Below are 23,166 nucleotides of genomic sequence, written 5' to 3' on the forward strand. Positions count from 1 at the left end.
TCTTGTTCTTATTCTGGAGAATATTCCCTCCCTGGGTGCAGAGATGGGAATGGAATGAAAAATAAAACTTTCAAAGAGAATATAAGAAAAAAAGGGAAAGGAATAGAAAGGAATAATGTGTGGAATCTAATTATATCTTTTATAAACAGTGAGAGAGACTGTAGTGTATGTCTTGTACTTGGCCTAGAGAAGTTGCAGTAATTACACAGTTTTGTACCAACAGAAAATCTTTCTGGATCTATCAGGAAAGTTACTGTATTGTTGGCTGTGATGCTGCTGAATGTGTAATGAAGACATTTTGTGTCTGAAGACATACCTGTCTGAAGATGATAATTTCTGCCTTTGTAGCCATTGAAGGTGCACGCACCAGCAGTGACATTTTCACTAGTGGCTGTTAACTTAGTTCTTGCTGATTTATAGCTAACAGTGTCTGTTTAGCTGGATGCTGCAGCTGAATAACCAGTTTAGCCTCCCTTCTGGTTTTGATAAAACTGTGCTTTCTTTGTAGCTCATCCTGGAGTTATTGTAGGTGGAAAAAAAATACTTTGGCTTTCTGTTTTATTTTTTAATTTGTGAATGCTGATGTTGCTTTTATGGCTGCCAAATACATGTTACATATGTCAGTCTCCCATCTAGCACTTTTTTTGCACTTGAAGGTAAGACCAATATATAACTTCCTTTTTTTTTTTTTTTTTTTCTTTAATAACATGCCACATCTGTAAGGTAATATTTCTCCCCAGTATGCAGAGAAGCAGGAAGGAAGCTTCTAACATCTGCAGGATCTGAAGTTATTTTTGACAGCTGTGCGCTATTGAGGGTTTGATTTTTTTTTTTTTTTTTTTTTTTTTTTTTTTTTTTTTTTTTTTTGTGAAAGGTAAAACAACCCAGGTGAATTGCTCAAAGGGCATTAATGTCTGTCTGACATGTTAAACATGTGTACTCATGTGTACATAAAGATACACACAAAAGATAAAGTCATGCATCTGTAGACAGAGTAGTAGTGAGGAAATACAGTTTGCTGAGTGGAAAAGCTGCTACTGTAATTTACTCTTACATTTTTGTTGAGATGACACAAGGTGTATGGTTCAGCGTAGATGGGAGTTGTTTGGTAATGAAAAATAGCAGTTCCTTGACACTTACTGATCAAAAAACTAGAAGGTTTATTCTAGTGACATACAGAACCCTTTTCAGAAGCTGGCCTGGAGCATGCTCTGATCACATCAGAATGGAGAAAGGCACAAGCTTTCAAGGCTCACTGTAGGAAATGTTCACATATGGCCAACAGGAGATAGAGGCAGATGGTTGAGATTTTTAGCATGTGCATTAGGCCAATTTTTATTTAAAAGAAAAGAGCTCCCACTTACAGCTCAACTATACGTAATCAAGGTTTTTCATCCATTGACACATAAAGCCTGTCTGCTTATTATTTCACAGACAGAGGTGAGTGACCACCTCTGCCAGAGTTCCAAGCTGGTCAAGCACAAGACAAGAGCAGGAAAGCCACAGTGAGTGTAGTGTTTTGCCCTGGTGAGGAAATACTGTTGAAAAATGGGGATGCCAAACAGTGTTATCATTACTCCTCAGTAAGAGCAGGAAAATGTCACAAAAAACATCATTAAAAGAGAGCATGTCTGTTTATCAAAACAAAAACCCTAGAGTGGCTTCAAGGTACAATATCTTTTCTTCATGTAACAACTTGGGATCCAAAAGGAAAGCACTGGTCACAGAAAAGATCCAACACTCAGGATGGTGCCTCTGGCCATTAGCAAGAGATGATGTGCAAGGGAAGTGTGCAGCAATGGGGCCTATAAAATCAATTATTTATACTGGGAAAGACCCTTAAGATCATACAGTCAAGCTGCAAACCTAGCACTGCCATGGGGAGTAATGCTTCACCAATATATCCACCCAGCACAAGAGAACTGCAAATGCCAGATTTTCTGATGGGAATTGTGGCAGGAAAGGTGATATAATGGTAATCTTCTAATGCTTCACTAAGAACTACAATGTTTTTTCATACTTTATAATATTGAGGTGTTATGTTTGCCATAGGAAAACTTGCCTTTAAAATGTGTATCAGTATCTCCTGAATTAGTGCAAATCACAGGAAATGTAGAATAAATATCAAATACTTATGTGGTTAAAGAAGATGAAAATAATATGGACATTGTAGGAAGGGTTACTTGTTAACAAAATTAGTTATGATGACTATCTGCAAAGGCCAACAGGAAACCAAAAACATTGCTGGGATCATTCCACTATACTGATAAGCAGTGAGGAATAACAGGAAATATTATGCAATAATTACTACTTAGATCAAGGCCTGGAGTAGCAGATGGGTAGAGGTGGTATAGCTATAAAAGGTATAAACTGTGGGGGATGCAAGTTGACATTGAATGATTACAGTCTCAAAGCAAGAAGGAAGCAGACAGTAGATAATGAGTCAGAAGTGCTCCTCCAGCTGCAGTGCACTTGTTTAAGGTCAAATATCAAAGCTAATCCCTTAAAATATATCCAACTTTGTTTTCATTAAGTATTCTCTAAGTATTAATATAGTATTTTTTTAACACCTATTGCTAACCTTTCACGCCTAACAATTTTCATGATTGTTAAAAAAATTGTTCTTTTCTTCATTGCTGTTTGTATATATACTTTTGGCAGAGCAAGTTTTCTTTGTGTCTCCTAAAGTCTCTGTGCAGTAATTTCCACTGACTGCAGGGGTATCTGGTGGTGATAGCAAAGCTGATTGACTTCAAAGTCTCTTACTGTTGTTGCTGCACTTGGCCAAGAGTCTGATCATGACTGTAGCAGATATTTCTAAGCTATTTTTCTACAGTTTTTTTGTGTTTTTTTGATAGACCACTGAGAACCTTATGCAGAAGTTTTTCACTGCAATGCCAAAGTGAATGCCAACTTTACTGTGATTTTGAAACCCTCTATCAGATCCACAGTGCTCCTAAGAGGAAAGTTTACTGCAGATGAAAGCATAGGTTTGCCACTCTGCCAGCCACCTGATGGCAGATAATCAGAAGATTCCTTCCTGCTTAGTCTCAGTTTCTTTTTATGAATTATTTTTTACAGTTAGGAAATTTCATAGTAAGTAAAGCAAGTGAATTTGTCTGAAGAAATTTTGGGTGACATTTCTGAACAGTTCACACTTAGCATCAAGAGTCAGAACAGCTTTGATTAACCACAAATATTGCCAATTTCCTTCTCTTCTAATTTGGGCTTATAAATGTCTCCATAGTATCATGAAATATTCAATCAAAGTTTTGGAGTGTGTGTGCATTGGGATTTTTTTTTTTTTTTTTTTCCCCAGGGGAATCTGTATTGAAAGCAGTAGAGATTGCAGAGAATTTATGAGGACTGCTTTTCAAGGGGAACACGAGACAATTTAAACTTTGGTCAAAATTTTGAATGGAACAAAACTTCTTCCATCAATAACATTATTAAAAACAGGCTAGGAATTCTGTTCCTTACCACATCCACAGAAAGTAATGTTACCATTTAAGAGCTTAATCATGCATTCTATAAATGTCTGGTTTTGTCATGTCTACCTTAGACATTCCTCCAGCAGTTCTACAAAGAGCTGAAGCTCTCAATTACCTTGATAAGTGGGAAAAGTGCTCTTTGACAATGCAACACTGAAGTCATGTATCTGTCATGTTTTAAGACAGAAAAATGTAGGGAAAGCAGTAGGAATCATAATTCACCAGGGCCCACCAAAAGTGATACAAAGCCAGAAATCCTTTCAAAGAAGGAAAGACAAATTGGGAGGAGAGCAGAAATGGAAAGAGGCAAAGATACCTGCCAGTGTCCAGAAGGATACTGGAGAAGCCAGTGTGCCTGCTATGCCTGTGTCCTGGAGAGAGTTTGTAAATGAGAAAGCAAGGAGACAAGAAAAAAAGGATAGAAAGGCTGTTACTTCATTCCTTAGGGTGACTGTTAGCTTTCTGACCAGTTTGTGCTGATTTCCTTGTTAGCTGCAGTTAACATCAACTTTGAGAGTCTTCAGCATTTGTTATTTGGGTCATTTGGTTAGAGATGAATAAATAGATTTTTTTTTTTCCTTTTCCACCTCCCAAAGAGAAAAGCTGATCCTTTCATTAAGCTTTACCAGCTGGCTGCATAGTCTAGCCAGTAGATCAGTATGTAAATACTTACACAGTGTGTTTTGTTGCCATCAGTTCTCTCTTATCCTTATAAAATTTTAGGTTTTGTTTTCCAATCCTATATTATTTACACTCAATTCCTTAAAGCCAAATACTTCATGATTAAATAGAGTGGACAACAAAGAGAAATAACTGTAGTTTTTAACCGACACAGATTTGTAATTAAACAACAACAACAACAACAACAACAACAAACCTACTTAAGAAGGAAAGTACCAAAGCCCCATATAGACCTGGGAAAGTCATTTGGCCTCATGGTTCTACTTGGCAATGTTTTAATGTACCTTACATACTTCACAAGGTGGTATGGTACTAAGTTACGCATAAATGTTTGAAAAGATCTGATGGAAGATGTTGCAAATGTACAGCATGAATGAAAATTATAGAACTGGTCACTTTATCAGTTAATGCATTCAAACCCTTAAACTCCTTAGTTTTGAAAGGTCAAATTGTTCAGACAAAAAAACCAATATCCTTATTTAAAGGTTGTCCTCTTTGAAAAACCCCCTCAAACATTAAGCCTAAGCAGAAGGATTTCCTTTAGGAAGCCGGATGCACCTTTTTCTGTGACTGTAACTGGGCTTTGGATTATATAAGATTTGGAATACAAAATTGTTAAGCAAAACAACAGCAGCTTACTCAGTAGCATTACATACTTGCAGATAGGATTAAACAGTTTTTCAATGTCTTGTTTTGAGACTAATGGATTCACCTGATTTTTGTAATAACAAAAATAATGTCCATAGAATTATGCTGGGAACATGAGTCAGAGCTGAAGGATTTGTCTCATCAGTATCTGACAGGTTGAACATATTTTGTTACACCAAAAAGACATGTGGTGTGTGTCTTGCATTATTAAAGTTTAAACCTGTCTTATCTGAAGTAAATAAATGAATCATATTGGTTCAGTTACCGTCAGTATTTTAGAACCATTGGTTGCTTTTTCAAGAGTTGTTCATCCCTAGGTGGGGAAAACTTTCTGCTCAATCTCAAGTCAGTGAGCACAAAATCATGTGATTGTGTCAGCTCATTCAGAAGTTGATCTGGCTCACATAAACTCTATACACAGCTGCTACACCAGTGGGATGAAGTGGGGAAACAGCTCAGAACAGAGCTCTGCAGTCTTTGGACCCCTGACATTTCCTGTTTGACCCTGTACACATGCAACAGCTTCCTTGTTGAAGATCTTAGAGCAGAAGGAGCAAACAAATATCTTGGCTGCACTTTTGAGGCAGGTGTCCCCTCTCTTGATATTTCCTGTGCTCTGGGAGACACTGCCAGCTGTCTGTTCAGTTCATGAGAACAGTTTGTCTGAGTGTTGGGGGTGCAGGAGGGGAGCAACTTTCATGGGACTTGTGCTGGTATCAGACTCAAAGAAGGAAAGGAAATATATGCTGGGGTGTTGTGCTGTGAACAGCTATTTCTGTTCACTCCTGAGAACAAAAATTCACCATAACATTACAAGTGACTGATACCTTCTTTTATGAAGTGGTTTAGACTTCAAGTGGGTTTGCTCCTACTATTTTAAATAAATACTATGTCTTGTTTTAAGATGTGGGGGCTATATACTGAATGCATATATGCTGTCTAACTTTGAGGTACAGATCATTAATATAATCTATAATATCTGTAAAAATGTTGATTGTATGACACAGTCATGCTTTACAGCCAGATTGTCACTATTTTATCAGCTAAAGCAATGGCTCTACCTTCGACATATCACTGGAATTGCCTCTACCATTGACAAAATTACTAAAGATTGTTTTTTGACCTTTGCTCTGTTTTCCCATTTTTTGGTTCTTCTTTACACTTTTATCTTTTTATCTAGCATACCATTTGAAATGTTACCCTCTATTTTTTCCCACACCTCAGTTTTCTTCTAGCTTCCCCATAACTCTCCAGTCTTTCCCACACATCATTTCCCTTGTGTCAGGACTTCAGTCATCATCTGTGTTCATCCTCTTGAATCCTGAATCCAGGTGATGTCCCCTGCCTGCCTGTCTGGAGGATGTCTACTCTAAAGTCCAAGAGGATAAATTATAAACCTACAGTTCCTCTCTGAACAATGCTTAGCCTGACCTGTTTCTCTGCAGTCCCTTTCTAGATATGTCAGTTTCACGTAACTAAGTGAATATGTGTGTCCCTTATTTCTATCAGTCATACCTTTTTACTCACTGCTTTCTCTGTCCTGACTGTAATACTTTCGTCTCTCATGCCAGAGAGTCTGGTGTTGTGTTTGATTTCATGTAACTCCAGGTTATAGGCAGAGTTTACACCTTCTCCACCCCTATTTTCTCACAGATAAGCCTTTTTTTTTTTTTTCTGTTTTGACATTATTCACATATATTTAAATCATCCTCATTTTGACTTCAGGTTTTCCCTGTCTGCCCTGCTTGACAGGCACTTAGCTTTCCACTCTAGAGATACTGAGGAAAAACCCACCAAACTCACATGGTCAGCTTGATGCCTGCCAGTGTGCCCTTCTTTGCAGCTTCCAACTTTGCCCTTTCCCCACAATTCCTTCTCTTACAGAATTTTCAGGCACCTTCTGCCTGCAGGGTCATCCCACTGGCACCTGCATCTGGTGACAGTTTGTGTATGTTGTCCACAGATGCTTTATCCTGTACTTTTGTGTTTGTGTGGAAAACAGTACTGATACCGAAGCTTAGTTGTTAAATATTCTTTCCCCCAAGATAGCCTTCATAAAACCCACATTCACCATGAGGTACAGAGGGGCCTTTCAAGCAAAAATTATAGCTAAGAGTAGCAGATGTTTGTTTATTTATCTTTTGCTTAGAATTAGGGAAAACAAGAAAAGGAATACCAGGATTGTAGCTGCATTCTTACTTACAGAGTATAATTGTTTTCCTCCATTATTTTTCATGATTCCTGCAAAGAATCTTGCATATTCTTCTTTCCATCTTTGGTAGACTGGAAGCACTTCTGTGATTTATCATTATATAAATTCTAGGTAAATGGGGTTCTGAAGCTGATGGCCCTGACCTGGTACTAGCTTTAAAGTCAACATATAATGAAGAATTATTTCAAAAGAGTAGCAGTAACACCAGCCTCACATCATTGTTCCAAATCCTCTTGGTTATGTATTACAGATGACTCTTTGCTAGTAAGTTTGCTTACTTATTGCTTTCAGGGTTTCAGTGATGGGAAAATCGGTTGCAAAAGAGACTGTGGGTATCATGACCTCATCACTCATATTCAAAAGAAGATCAGCAAGATTACCAAAGTGCATTACTTGGTAAAATTATAACCCCGGGAAGTAATAAGATTCAATTACATTTTTTTGGCAAAGTTCTTTTTAAGAAAGTATCTGTCTCATGGCTGTAGTTTATTCTTTGTCTTGATCATTGGGTAACAGTTCTCATGAGAATTTTTCATCTTCTTAAACCTTGCAAGAGATAAATCCCTCTTTTCCTGTGGTCCACTTCAGTCTTTGCATATGTGCATTTTCTGAAACATTAACTGTTAGCAGTTGTGCCTAAGAAATTTAAATTCCTTACACAGCCTCAGCACTTTATAATGCTGGAGAACAAATGCAGACTGCACAAGGAGCTTTTTTCTCCTTTTCTCTGCAGAAGCAATATTCTCTGAACAAGAATATTCCAATCATTGGAGCAAATTGATGGATCCTGTGAGCTGAACTTGTCTAAAATGCAGAGCAGTTAGCTCTGTGCACTCTTGAACAAAACCCATTGCATCTATACTTTGTAAGTCAATACAGAGATCTGAATTTATCTACCGTGTCAGTGTGATCTTTGTAAATGAACAATAGAGGACAATACCGCAGGTAAAACAGGTTTATTCTGCAAAATAATTTTAAAGCATTTTTAAGATCTTTTCAGTCTACCCCTCATTTACTTTCTTTTCAATGCTTTTTTTAACTTTTGCCATCCTTGTTTTAAGAACATAAAAGTCCAGAGGGATCCTATTTTCTCTTGTGCTTTTATCTGTGGTGGTAATAGTACATACTGTTCAAGGAACAAGAGTAGTTAATACCATGTAGTATATTGGAGCAGAATAAGTCAAGTCATCTTCTGTTTTATTTTGGAAGACATAACAAAAAATCCCATGTCTATAATTCTGGGTGATAAAATCTCATAGGAGTTGAACGGTGTGATGTTTCTGCACAGGTTTTTTCCTCATGTCAGTTTAAAAGGGATTCCCCTGCTAGAGGGATCTCAATGGAATTTACAGTTGTTCTTTTAAGTAAGTGTTTATGCTGCTCAACAATTTGGACTCTCCATAATGACTCATTTTGGAGCCTGCTCTGCCTGCCTGACTTGTATTTCTATGTGCTAGGATTTGAGGTTGCCAGAAAGAATATTTCTGTGAGCAACAAGCAGAAACATAGCGTTGGACAAGGACTTCATGGAGCTTCCAATGTTTTTAGAAAGGGAAGTGTTAACACTGAATAGATGACGTTTAACACCACCACAACGAAAGGGGAAGAAAAAAAAAAAAAAAAAAAAAAAAAAGGAGTTCTGAAAGCTGTATTGACTAAACCTTCTAACAATGTTCGCGATTCTCCTATATCCTGCTCTGTGTTTTTGTATGGATTTTTCATAGCACAGACAGACATTACCCCACAGTGTGATTCAGGGTCTGTTTCTGGCCATGCTCTTGCACAGTTTTAACCTGATTTCACGGGAGGAGCTGAGAATGAAACACCGTAGCTCATGGTTGTCAGCAGTGAAAAATAGCCAGGAATCAGACAAACAGCTTCATTGCTGAGATTATTTCCGGGATGAAAACTCGTCCGACAGCTGTTTGCTTTGGCCACTACTCATGTCCTTTTTTTTTTTTTTTTTTTTTAACAGAAAAAAAGAGGTTTTTTTTTTTTTTGTTAAGATGTGGGCTGGTTATTTATGTACTCAGGAAGAGGTCTCTGCTTCCAGTGTTGTGGTCTCTGAGCTGTTTTGACAGTTGGAGTACAGGGAGGTTTCCTCTCTTCTCTCTCTCCTTTTCTCCCATCCTTCATTCACTTAATTCACAGTCCTGGAATGCTGTAGGAAGAAGAGAAAGCGAATTTATGAGTTCTTTAATTCCAGACAGGCAGCTCTGTGGCAGTTACCTTCAAGAAAAGTTCACGCCCCAAAGGAGTGTTTAGTCTTACAGAGCCACTGACTCACTGAGCAGTGCGTGTGAGTGGCTGTGAGGGAGAAGGGGAGAGATGAAGGAAAAAAATTGCTTCCTTGTGAAACTTGCACTATTATTATTTTAAAACTTTTCGAAAAGATGACTGCTACTTTTGTTTAAAGCATTTGTTCTGAAATTGCTGAAGCTGGAGTCTACCAGACTGAGGTCAGGAGCATTTTCTTTGGCAGAAAGAAGATACTTTTATAAAAGCCATGCCTGTGCTTGGGGTTGCCTCCAAGCTGAGACAGCCAGCTGTAGGGTCAAAGCCTGTCCACACTGCCCTCCCGATACCCAACCTTGGCCCCACCGGCTCACAGAAGTACTCACCAAAGTCTTTGGAGCTCACTGGGGCAGAGAGCCCGATGCTTTCTTGTCAGCTTACGTTAAAGTCAACCTGTGATTTTGGAGAGAGGAAAATGCTTCAAGGAAAAACCCAGGAGATCGAAGATAGCAAGGTTAGTTGTAAACTTTACCTGTGGAAAAAAAAAAAAATGTTGATTTGCTTTGAAAAAAACTTTGATACAAACTTTCTGCATGCAGAACTTGGGGGTAAATGAGTAAATAGACTTTTGTGTTCATCACTGAATTCCCATAGCAGCCTTGAAAATTTGTTTTGCTCAGTTCTGCTGTTTGAATAAATATTCTGGGTTTAAAAGTTAGTGTTATTTACTTCACAGATGATTTTTGATAAGGATCAGTAGAATCATAAGGAGAGAAAAATCATTCTAGCACCCAGTAAACAGAGTATTTAAAAAAAAAAAATCTTGGCAGCTTTTTGTTATATTATGAAATTTCAAAAGAGATCTCACGCCCACACCTATTCCCACAGGGAGACTCTTTTAAAATAAAAACATGCAATTGATTTTCTTTTCAATTTTCAAATGATCTGGCTATTCTTGCTGCAGGACTGCTGAACCAGAAAAACAGCTTCTCAGTGAAAAGTACTTGTGCTTTTCTCTTCTGCAAAATAGTATCCTCCTAGCCCCTATCTAACCCCAGTTCATTGTGATTTGAAAAAAAAAAAAAATGGATTATCTGAATTAGGATGCCACAATATTTTTCAGACTGCTTAGGGTTGTTTTTTGTGGGGTGGTTTTTTTTGTTTGTTTGTTTGTTTGTTTTTTGTAAGGGGATTATTTTTGAGCCCTAATTAACTTTCAAAAAACTTCTGCTTGATTTTCAGCTAGGCTTTCTGTTGTAGTTGAAAACACTTTTCTTGTTTTGTACATGAGTATTGAGTCCCTTCTTGTCAGCAGCATATATTTCTGTAGTTCTTCCAGTCACTACGTTACAGCTGCATGTGTGGTTTACACAGCTTCAGCAAGCTGTGAGGCTACTTCCTCTTGCTTTTCTAGTACTCTTGGTTTGTGGAACTGATTACCACCCTGGAATTAAACATATATTTTTAATTCTATCTTAGTTTGAGAACATTTAAATGTCATTAGAGTTGTTACAGGGGCAAGATGCACATGATATATGAACTTATTTTTTCTTTGTTTTTAGTTACTGGGTTAATTCAGTTTTGGTGAAGAAAGTTGGTTTTTGTGCTTCAAGCATAGGGTTGGGATTCTGAATATTTGATTTCCTTTTTAAAAGTTGCCACATATTTACGCATAAGATTTTGGTCATGCCACTTATCTTTTTCCTTGGAGTTTTCTGTGTCGCATCTCACTGTCTCCCAGAGATGATGCATTGGTGGTGTCCTACATCCCATACAGGATAATATAAAAAAAGGAGCAAACTGTTCATCTCTTGATTACCACAAGTGATGAACAGCCTGTTTCTATAACATGAGTATGAATATAATATCAGTTGGAAGAAAATAAGTTCTCAAAACAATGCAGTTCCTGCTTGTTTACTTTTTTTTAATAGAAATGCAGTTCCTGCTTGTTTATTTATTTTTAATAGAAAATATTATTTATTTTTTAATGGTGTTCCCTAGTGGATATTCCATGAAAAGTAAATTAGATTTGCAAATACTATTTTCCATGAAAAAAAGCAAAAGGTTACATTGGCTGCTGAGAAGTGTTTCTTGTTTACTTATAAAAGCCTGGAGAAAGATATAAAGCATCTTTTCTTCAGTGTTTAAACCACTTGGGAGCAATTAGTAATTAGTGTGAAACCAAAGGGGAGTCTTAGCCTTCCGAGGCATCTGGTCCTGAACTCTGCTGAACTTCCAGTGAGTGAAGTAACAGCCTGGATGGACACAAACTGTGATACCACTTTGCCATTTCATTGGTTTGACAATACCTCTCATCTCAGAGACTGTTTTTTAAAGAACAGAAAGCAAACCAGCTTCCGAAAGACAACCTATCAGCCATGACATCCTTCTCTATGTATGTTCTCTGAGTATGTATGCAGGCTGCTGAGCAGTTTTAAAAGATGACCCATAAAGAGTAAGACTAGGCTGTGCACATGATGGTCTGAAATCTTCCCCCAGCCACCTGGATTTATAGAAGTGCTGAATATTCAAAAAGTTACTAATTTCTGAAGCCTTTCTTTGTTACCCCCTCATACATCTAACATTCCCAGTAAAGCTTATTAGCAGCCCTTTACTCAATTTTCTTCCTGGCACATTTTTTTGAAAGATGCTCTTTCATTCACTGTTCAAGAAATTCTCATGGAATCTTTTTGCCAGAGGGGTTTGGACTGTAAGGTAGATGGGTATTTATGAAGATAACATTATTTTAATGCTTTTTTTATTAGTAAGATTCAAAGGATCAGCCTAAAAGTACTAATGCTGTTTTTCTTCATCAATGATGGAGATGCATGTCATCTGAGTAGCCTCAGAAGTATGTGTAGGTTATTAAAACAGTAGTTCTAAGCATAGATCTGATGGAGCTGTTAGAGTTAATGTCTCTTCAGGTTTGCTGAACAGATGCAAGTTCTGTTTTACAGGTTGTGTAGTCCCAAAAGTTGACCATTTGTGAGTGCTGATTCCAATAGACCTTTTGTTAGCAAACACATTAATCCATGTGGTATCTCTGTGTGACTGTTGTATGCAATATTGTACATTGTAACTATAAAAAAGGTCAGATAAAAGGCTTTTCAATCAAAATGTAATGACTATCTAGTCTGAGTTTCCAACCGAGAGTAAAATATGACAAACATATTTCTGGTATGCTTATGTTATATGTATCATTGCATGTAAGGCAGCACTGATTTTTGAGGGAAAAAAATATGGATCTCTGTCTGCAAAAGACAGTGGAACATATGAATTCATCATCTAGTTAACTTTGGCTCTTGTCTGCTGAAAGCACTGCCTTTTGAATTGCTTGCTTGAGTGTTCTGCATTTGCTGCACTGCAGGTCACAAGTTTCCTCATCCTGTCTGCAAGGCACTTATAGATTGACACGTGTAGTCACTGTGACATATCCTGTTGCTATCTATTAAGTGCTAAGAATTCTGAAATAAATTTGGGGTATGCATGTCAATACAGTAGGTCATTGCCATCCAGCTGTTTCCTCTATGAACTTCACTCTCACCAAACCTGATTGTTTGAGACTTTTGTCACTTGTGTTGGCTTTCTCACAAGGCCAAGGCTGGTTTGGAAAACAGCACCAAATATCAGTTCTCTTTTCCCTTGCTGTTTCTCTCATCTCACATGATTTTGTGGTCTTGGTTGTTTTCTTGTTTGTGGACATGATGAAGTTTGAGGTTTAATAAAAGTGATATTGTCATAAAAACTGTGGGAGAAAAAGTTTGAGGTGATTATATTTACCTTTTTTCTTAATTGTATAGAACTTAGTTAAGCTTATGAAAGCAAATAATAAGTTTAATAATAAGACAGTGCACAGCTAATGATTTAAATTATTCTGTGTGTAGTTTATTTAAATGACCTTTTGTTCAAGATTTTCATAATTTGTGCTTTGGTGCCTAAGTCTCATACAACAGGTCCATCTGCTTTCTTCTTAAACCCACTAATGTTTAGGCTGACTGCATGAACATTTTATGATATGAATAGTCATGCAAAATATTTGAACACAAGTATTCAGAGCACATTCTTTTTCCCTGAGTATCATATAGATGAAAATTTATTCCTATATATGTACACAGGAACAGGATCCAGCTGCTGGATTCATGAGGTGAAATGCTGGCTGTCTTTGAAGCAGATGAAGTTTTGCTGTTCAGCTGGACCATAGACTGTTTTTATAAAAAAACATGTCTGAAAACACCACTATATATTTTCTAATATTTTTTCTAACTGTGGGTATAGTATTATTTGTATTTCTTTACCAAAAATTTTATACTGCTTGCAAAATTAATCATGAGATCATGGTAGGTTGCTTTTTGATACTGTTCTAGTTGTCGAATGAACCACTAAACAGTAACAAAGTGAAAAAAAAATCCATTGATATTGTAGAAAGGTAAATTAAACAATGACTTAAAACTATAGGAATGAAGAAATAATTTATTTGCAAAACCAACTTATTTGGGCGCTACATCATAACTCTTCACTCTATTATTTTAAGAGTGGGTTTTGAGAGGCTGGGGCCAGACTGTTCAGTTGTGCCTAGAAACAGGGCAAGGATCAAAGAGCACAAACTAAAGCACAGGAATTTCCATTGAATTTCAGGAAAAAGATTTTTTACTTTGAGGGTGACAGAGCACTGGAACAGGCTATCCAGAGAAGGTGTGGAGTCCTCTTCTCCGGAGACATTCAAAACCTGTCTAGATGCAATCCTGTGCAACCTGTTCTAGGTGAACCTACTTTAGTAGGGGAGTTAGACTACAGGATCTCCCTTCAGTGAGTCTGTAATATTGACCTGTAGCAAAATGCCAATGGCAATAGTGTTTTACTCTATCTCACCTGAAAACGTGATTGATTTCCGCTATTCTCCCAGATTTGATGGTGTAGTCACAAGTGCTTTGCCATGAATCCTCTCCAGCACAAAGCTGTGCAGCTGCTGGGAGTCAGCAACCCCTTCTAGGCACATTGGTCTTCTGGTCTGGCTTCCTGGGGCTGCTCCTTGCAGCGCTCTGCTTTAGGTTCCCAAAGTTTTCCTCCCATCATTAGACCTTCTTCTTTCAAGAGCCCTGCACCATCATTTATGCTTCCAAAGTGAATTTTCCCTGTGATTAATCTGATACATTAATTGTAGTGTTTTGGTTGCATGACTTGGATGATAATATTTTAGCCTTCTTTCCTGAGTTAATTAATTGCTTTACAGTTGTATTATCTTATTTCTTTAGTGTTTGGGTTTTTTTTTTTCTTTCTTTCCAGTTTCTCTTTGTTCATGCTATCTCTCTGCTGCTGTCTGCTTTATCTGCTTCTTCCTTCCTGTTGGCTGACATCTTTACAGGTTACTGAATATGACTTATTTTTCTCTGTATCCCCTATTCAAGCCTTCCTGCCTTGCCTGCAGCATTTTTTCATATCACTGTTCATTATCAGAAAGTGCTAGTCAGCCTCCCCAGCTGATCCAGTACACATATGTAAACCTAAAACTTTTCTAGATACCTCAGGTTTGGGGGCTTGTAGTAAGATCCTAGTAGTATGGGGATACTTGTATCCAGAGAATGAATAGATAGTTGTTTGTGACCTCTCTTACAGAGGTCCAGCCCCACTGAGTTCAATTTTTATACAGGACAGTCTTAGGGGAGCTCAGGAAATTGATCTTCTGCAAGGCCTTCTGGAAGAAATGACAAAGAATATTATGTGTCCACCTGAGTAAAGAGACACAACCAACTTCTTCTCTAGAGCACAGAAATCTGAACAATTAAGCTGGGGAAGCAGCGCCCAGTAAATCAGCAGGACAGAGCAGAATAGATTGTGCTACCTGGGGAGCATGTCCAACAGAGGAGAATGAGGTCCAAAACACTTAGTTGTACCAAGTGAATGTTGTTAAAGCAATCTAAAATGAATGTCAGCGTCACAAAACCAAGCTAAATACTTTGATCTGGTTAGGCAAAAGCATGTGCTGGAGCTGTTAAAGTGACTCTTAAAGTCCATTTCATTTGGCATCGTACCACTGCATCTCAGTGTTACTCTGAGGGCTTCTAGTGTCATTCAGCCAGCCCTTTTGCACTAGGTCATTAAGATGTGCATGGAAACCTCTCATTTTTCACTCACCAGTTTTAAGTAGTTTGTCAGTGATGTGGTAAATCCTGCTTGTCACAAGACACCAAACTTGGAGAACAGCTAGGGTCTTTTATAGAGACAGATCTCAAGACAAATATTTTTGTTTTCCATACATGGGTGGAGCTCCTGTTCATGTCAACGGGAGTGCTGTGCACATTGGAATACCAGATGTGTGCCATAAATGACTTCCATATCTCTGTCTTTCCTCAGCTAACCCTTCCACACCACTTACTTAGGTTTCCTAGGACCCTTTCCCACCATTCCCCAAATCTCTCCACAGCGAGGCATCTGTTGCAATCCCACATCTCTTTGACTTTTCAATTTCTTGGATACATTTTTGTCTGGTCTTTGAGGGCCAAGCTCCCCTGAGTTTCTTGACACACTGAATCTAGGGAACGTAAATAAATGAGTTTCTTTCCTGATTTTGTCATACCCTTCCTTTTCTCAGCACTAGTGCCCCGGAGGTATCTGCCTTGTGGGTTGGCAAGAAAAGGGGCTACTCATTGTGCTGAGTGTTTCATTTACAGCACTACAGCCAAGGCAACAGAAAGGGCAGCAGAAGCAGCCAGAAACTGCCTGTCTTCTCCCCATAGTGACTGCTAGTGATGGGAAGCCAGCAGTTTTCAAAAGCATTGAACTAGCTGCCAGAAATTTCAGTCAGCACTGTGGACACCTGGGACTATGTGTGTTTAAAATTCACACAGCCCCAGTGAAGCCAGGATGGTTGGCAGGAGTTCAGATTGTCAGCAATTTCAGCTTCTTGTCTAGTGCTCTGAATTATTTCTCTATCAAACAGATAACAGTGTCTTTAATGTTCTTTATGTATCCAGTACCATCTGTCTATGCTATATTACAACTGATTTAAGAGCTTTACTTTGTATGAGCTAGGACTAAATTTCACTGTTACATGTTTATTGTCTGTAATCATCTGTATCAAGAACATTTTCATAGAGTAGAGAAAAATGTAAAGTTACACAATATCAAATCTTAAGTATTTTGTATTTTTCAACAAATTGTATTGAATGTAGGTTGATTGATGTTTCTTGTCTGTAATTTGAAATTGGGATCATGGATAGGAGGGTATTTACCAACCTGAGCTTTAGACCTCTGCCTAAATTTCTACTGCTTTCATGTTATTTCTCTTACAATATAAGAACATGGAAATCAATTTATTCCGTATTAATTGGTGCGTTGTGAACTGGTGTTACACATTATCAGCAGACAGTCACACTTACTCTTTTGTATTACATTTGTGCCTGGGGAATTGTGCCTGGGAAGCTGCTTGGGGATTTTCTGACCAAACAACTATTTAACAAAAAGTGCTACCCTCAAAAATGGGAGTGTGTCTGGGGGGTGATGCACTGTGAATAAACCAGCAGAATTGAAGCAACCCAGCAACATTTTCTTGGTGGAACACTCTTGCAGGCCCCTGGGGTAATCTGTTCTTCATAAGCACGAATGGAGATAAGTGGTCTCCAAATTCAGATAAAAATAATGGGCTTATATTATACCCCAGGCTTTAGTAAAACATCCTAGCTGTAACAGTAGCTAAGCTTTGCCTGTGAAACATATAGTGTCTCCATCACTGGAAAACCCAATGTGTACACTTGCCTGTCATAGGAGTACTAGCAGTGAGCCTTTGTTGTGCAAAGGAATCCATGACAACCTTGATGGTTTTGTCATTCTCTTTTGTCATTCTGTGGTTCAGCTGACTTCAGGTGCATGGTAATGAAACCATGCTTCCCTGAGAACCTGAGCTGACAGCACCGTGGCCCACAGTGATATAGATCTGTAAGGACTCTTTTCAGATACAGATTGACTTCCTCAGAAAAAGTGCCATTGTGCATTATGGGTATTTCCGGAGGCACTGCACTGAAATATTGCAATTCCTGTTAAGTTTCCTGGAAGTACTAGTAGGATGTTCTTGGAGCTCAGAAAGCTGGTGGCTTGCTTGGAAACACTCATTTCCCTGGCATATCAGTATTGGAATGTCCTCATGCCTCAAGAGCCTGAGAGACAGTGGAGTGATTCTTGGGGACTCAATTCTTTACCCTATAGCAAGGAACATAGAAGCCATATTAACTTAAAAATCCTTCATTTAAAATCCCTTCAGGAGCACTGCGGTGAATATTTCCTCTAGCGGCCTTTTATAGGGGGTCCCTAGAAGACAGGAGCATCCCAAAGTACCCATCAGAGAGAGGGGTGCCACTAAGATTAGGAAGTTTGATTGCACTGAAATAGTGCAAATCTTCTCTCAAATAAAAATAATGCTCTTTCTGTGGATTTTTCTGTTTATTTCAACCATGCTTTGATCCTAGAAATTTTTACTAGATTGATGTCCTACTATGACAGGTGGTGTGCAAAAGTCAGTCCAGCCCTGTAGAACCCACGGCTGTATTACATGGACTTTGGGAGAAAGGGGAAAAACATAATCCCCATAGTGCAGAAGGAAGGGAGAGGTTAATGGGAAAATGGATGATTTTCCCACACTCAGGCTAGGACTTTGTGGCAGGACTAGGAATTTCAAGTCGTATGTATCTCAAGTCCCAATCTCCACATCATAACCACAAGCCTATCCTTTGTCTTTTCTAAGGGATCAGTTGAGAATGAAACATCCAAATAATGAGTTATTTTTCCTGCTTGCATCATAAGGACAGTTTTGTCTTTGTCATCGTTTTGATGTCAATAGCTAGCATAAGTGCGGGCCCAGCTCCGAGCTGGAGGTGGAATTTTACTCCAAGAGACATATAGTCTTGATTTTGATGTATCCAACCCATATAGACTAGCACAATTCATTAAAGATACAGGATATTTTATGCCTTTTGTGAAGTAGTATAACACTCATCAATGGTTCTGTATGTAATGCTGTTGATAGGCTGTTGACTTGTTAAACATGATATGGAAAATCTAAGTATTTGTGAAGCAGGCATGTTTTAAAGAAAAATGGCTTTTTTGGGTCCTAATTTCTGCCTTTGAGTACACTGACTAGCTTCTTTGTAGCACAAACTTGTATTTACTAAATACTTACAGCATGAAATACAAATGAGAACTGCTAATTTTTTGACTAAGTATTTGTTCTAGTCTAGGTACATTGTCCATTTTTCTCTAGTATACTGGAATATTTTTTGAGTTACAGTTTTTCTTGCACTCACATACAGGGCACACAAAGAGTAGTTCATTTAAATCAGCTCTGTGTTTCACTCTGACCTGATTCACAGGATGTGGTCTTGGAGGAAGCCCATGCCTTAACAATAGTCTTTTGACAAGTGAGGGTGTTTGGGGATTAAGCTGGAAGAGGAGGAAGCATATATCTATTCTGAAACCTAGCAGTGGACTATTTTGTGTGAATCTTCACTTGCCCATGATATTTTTAAGGTCATGAAACTTCATTTTTGTTTTTACTGGCAAGAGGATGTTGGCTGAAAGATAGCATAACTCCTTTAAAATTCAGAGAAAGAATGCAGCGTGTTTTGTCTGGTAAATGTGAAGGGATAATTCCCTCACATAAGATGTGCAGAATTCTGATGGCTCTTGTGTATCTTCTGTGTAAACCAAGCTGAGAGAACTTGGAAAATAAGCAAACCAAAGGCAAGCATAATTTTGAAGTGGTTAGAGCAGGATCATAATATTTCTGGATATATAAACTGAGAAGGTGCCAGCCACTAAATGTACTAACTCTGCATAAAACATGAGAGAATTTGACCAAGTATAATATTAGTATTGTCCTAAACTATTTTCAGGATGATGTTTGGTCATATATTTTTAGTTATATTTAATCCTTGTAAACCTTCCTTTTCTGCTCTGCCCTTCTGATCTTAATTTAGCAGAAAGCACTTCATCCTTCAATATATCTCTCAACAGTTGATCAAAATATTTTGCTCAGGTGAAACCCTCCAATTGCAGCAAATTTGAAAACAAATTAGAACAAAAATATTTGTTGCGCTCTCTTGTGTATTTCATTTCAAATTATCTCGCTGTGACAGTTTTAACACCTGGCTTTATATCTTGTTGATGTTGTGTTAAGCTCTAAAAGATTTTGCAGTGAAAACTTCCTGTTGTGCATCAGGATTTGAATTACAGAGCATGAGTAAAACCATCACAGCTTAGTAATGGGCATGGCCAAGCACAAAAAGATGACTTCCTAGCAAGTGCTGTAAAACATTTGACCACTTTCATTAATCAGGAAAGGCTGCATGATTTAGGGGTGAGTAAGACATAAGTCAGGGTGCAGGATTTTTACTCACCGCCACAACAATAAGATTTCCTGGCAGCACATCTATGCAGTAAACAAGTTGGTTTCTCTTTTGGGGGAGTCTTTTTGTTTTGGTTTGGTTTTTCAGGCTCTTTTTTTGTAAGCTGTCTCTGTAGTGGAAATAAAAAGTCATTAAATGAGAATGTGAAATAACACATAAAAGTTCAAAAGGAGTTTAGAAATTTCCTCAGCTGAGCAGTCTGCCTGCTTTCGTCATTGCTGGCCTGCTTACCAGCCATAGACGGGGTGCTGGAAGGAAGTGCTGAAGGAATCTGTTTCTCATGAAGGAGAAGCACAAATCTGAAAACTTGAGAGCTGCAAGTTCAGATTTTCTTTTGAAATGCCTCTGAGGGGGAGTGAGGCTGAGCAACTGATATGGGAAATCACAGTCTAGTTTCATTTCTCGTAACTATCAAGTACTTCCTTGAAATCAGGTCATATGTGAAATGGTAATAATGAATGGAGTTTTTAGAGCGAAGTTGTTTCTTGGCTGACTATTAATTACTATTTTTTAAATACTGCTTACTTTTTAAAGTGTTATTGAAGTTATTTTAATTATCATAGAAAAATGAATTTATTTTTTTTTAACCTTATCTGTTACTGATGTTTTCAGTTTCCTGTCTCCCAGGCTAATAATGCATCCATTCTTTTTTCCTGCCTGGAATAAGAAGACACAAGTAGAAGGCATTTTATATACAACATGCATTTTTTTCCTGACAAAAATAAGGAGAGATTAAGTGTCTGCTGTTTCCTTTTCCTTGCTGCAGTATCACTCTGAAGACTGGTATGGTTCTGTATTATTAGCTGAAACCTAATAAATGGGTTTCAGCTAATAATACAAAGAAACTATTGTAGTGATTGACAGGCAAGTACTCTCTTCATAGGTGATGCCATCTCCAGATTTGGGGGTGGTTTCAATACAGACTAATTTGCGGAACTTTCATATCCAGACTTCTCTTATGCAAGAACAAGGTTTCTCCAGCTGGGTGTTGGGAATGGGTTGGTGTTTGTGTTACCAGTGAACAAGAGCAAAGCAACCCTCCCCATCTGTGACAGCTATGTCACTCACAGCCTTAAAGAGTTTTGCTTTATAAGATAAGCTTTTAGCAAAAGGGAGTGGGGAATGACAGAAAAATATGTGGAAATGAAAACAAGGCTTTTTCCCAGGGCCCCACCAAGTCAGTGCAGAATTTTTTCTGAGTTATTCAGCCTTATTTGTGGACATGATACAGAGATGTGGAGTACTGAGGGGAGCTTATTAAGTGAAGTTTCAGAAAAGGGAGCATGCAAATCTCAACATACCAGTGTGTGGAACTGAATAGTGTCATTCAAAAATTTATTTTAGGGTGATTTGGCAAAATAAAAAAAATATTATACAGGAGGTTCAGATCAGCAAAATAGACACTAGATAACTCAGACCTCCTAAAAGCAAGAGGATTAGGGACATATTTGCATCTATATCCCTCTTTTCCTGAACAATTAATAGTTTAATTTATTTGAGCAAAGTTGCAAGATTTCATTTTGAAATACTTACATAAATGTCAGCAAAGATGGAGTGATAGTAGTCACATTTCAGTCTAAGGGACAAACCTTCACTTCCCTTTAAAAATTTTATTTTGTATGACAATAAAGTCAGTATTTTCAAAAATAATTTCACTCAGATGTATATTTGTATATCTTTAAAGCAACCTTTGCACAGTGTAACACAAGATTCACAACACCATTTCAATATAAACGAGTTATTTTGTCCTAATTAGAGAGAAATATTACAGATCTTCATCAAGCCATAAATCAGTGTAATATTCAACTATTAGTCTTTTGGAAGGTATAGGTGATTATTTGTTCCTGCCATATTATAAGCCTATATTTGTAATTTAGTCTATTTCCCATAAAATTCTGCATGGATGAAATAGTTAACCTGAACTGAAAGTTGAGTAGCGGCTTTTTACAATGTATGAATAGCCAGCTATCACAGTCTGGGTGTAGAGATCTCAAGGTTGAGTTAGTGGAAAAATAAAGGACGGACACGACTGGGTTGTCCGAAAAGCAAAAGTATTTTAATATATAAAAACAATAAACTGGGGAAGGTAAACACTCCGTATAGTATCCACCTCCACAGGCACTTTGGGGTAAGAACAGGGATATATAAAAGGTAAGTTTGGGGGCAGGTCTGAGGCTGAGGGTCAAGTCAGAAACTGGAAATTAGAATATGCAAAACACTGCATCAAACATAGACCATGGGGAAAGAGAACCAGGGAATATTCTGCAACTTTGTCCATACAAGGTAACTCTATTAACATATTAACTTATCAACCTTTGTACCACAATTTCAGTGTTAGCCTCTCAGCCTACAGGCTTGACTCCCAGGGCCTCAAGCTGATGCCTTCATAGGAAGGCGGGGTTGCCCCACTGTCCATCCCAATCAGCTCTATTCCCACAGCCACCATTTCAAGGCAACAAAACATTTTGAATCATTTTAGAAAAGGCTGGGGTATTACTTCACATAGATCCACTATGAGGCAAAGTATGATTTATTGGTAGTTCCTGAGCTGCTTGATGACATTAATGTGGATTTATCACTAGCTGTGTGATTATTTATTTATTTATTTATTTATTTATTTTTAATGCTGAAACATTTTTACAGAACTATTCAAGTAGAGGAGCCTTAGTTACAAAAATAAGAAATTCCAAGTTCAATAGCACTATTCTACAACTGCCTTTGGTTTTCTTGTTTAGTCTTTAGGAATTATGATATCCCAACTAATATTTGATACAATTCCAATTGGATACTTAAGGACTGTGTAAGGCAACATTACTATACAGCGTTTTTAATTTGAGATCAACACTTCTTTTGAGCGCAGTTTGGGTGTTTTGCCCTTAACAGTTAAGCTCTTTAGAACAGCTATTTAACTAATAATTTTTGTGCTCATATGATTAATTTTGTTCTGCAACTGCTTTTAGGATGCTTTCAAATGTGTTTCAGTGTGACAGGCATTGGTTTGCCCCAACATTTTTGGAGTAGCAGGATACAGTTTGGATATGACTCAAAGTGTTAAACCAGCAGTTCATTGAATAGATTAGTACAGCTCCTCTAAAGCCACCACGAGATTTAATTTCTTAGCACAGAGATAATAAATGTAGCCTTAGCATTTTGGCACCAGCAGTGAATCCTACATAGAGTGGAACCACTATACATATTTAGTCTCTGGTTCATATTAAATACAGAGATGCGTATTTGTGCTTATATACAGATATTTATATACAGATAACATTTATCTATGTACTTACAAAAGTTAAAAGTGTAGTCAATAGGGGTTTTTTTACTAACGTGGAAGGTGGTTTAGCGATGCATATATGGATGTTATACTTGCGCGCATATATATATATATATATACACACACATATATACACACACACACACACACACATATCATGTCATATATGTTATCTTTTTGGTAAAGAAAGGATAGAATTTTGAAAAAAATTATAGAATTACTGCTGATAGT

General features: G+C 37.7%; 1 protein-coding gene across 11 annotated transcripts in view; it reads left to right on the top strand.

The window, feature by feature from the left end:
* The window catches only part of NAV3 (neuron navigator 3), a 546,625-nt gene that overhangs the window by 270,066 nt on the left and 253,393 nt on the right, over positions 1 to 23,166 (top strand). For 9 of the 11 annotated variants that reach the window (XM_040061184.2, XM_040061187.2, XM_040061186.2 and 6 more), the window contains exon 1: positions 9,485 to 9,781. The exons of 1 other annotated variant lie outside the window; for it this stretch is intronic. In XM_040061184.2, the coding sequence (XP_039917118.1) occupies positions 9,539 to 9,781 (243 nt within the window). In that variant the 5' untranslated portion in view covers positions 9,485 to 9,538. Of the gene's footprint in view, positions 1 to 9,324; positions 9,782 to 23,166 lie in introns of those variants that run through there. One more of the 11 variants, XM_040061185.2, reaches the window with a different exon arrangement.

Source organism: Hirundo rustica, chromosome 4 (genome assembly GCF_015227805.2).
Source record: "Hirundo rustica isolate bHirRus1 chromosome 4, bHirRus1.pri.v3, whole genome shotgun sequence".
NCBI lineage: Eukaryota > Metazoa > Chordata > Aves > Passeriformes > Hirundinidae > Hirundo > Hirundo rustica.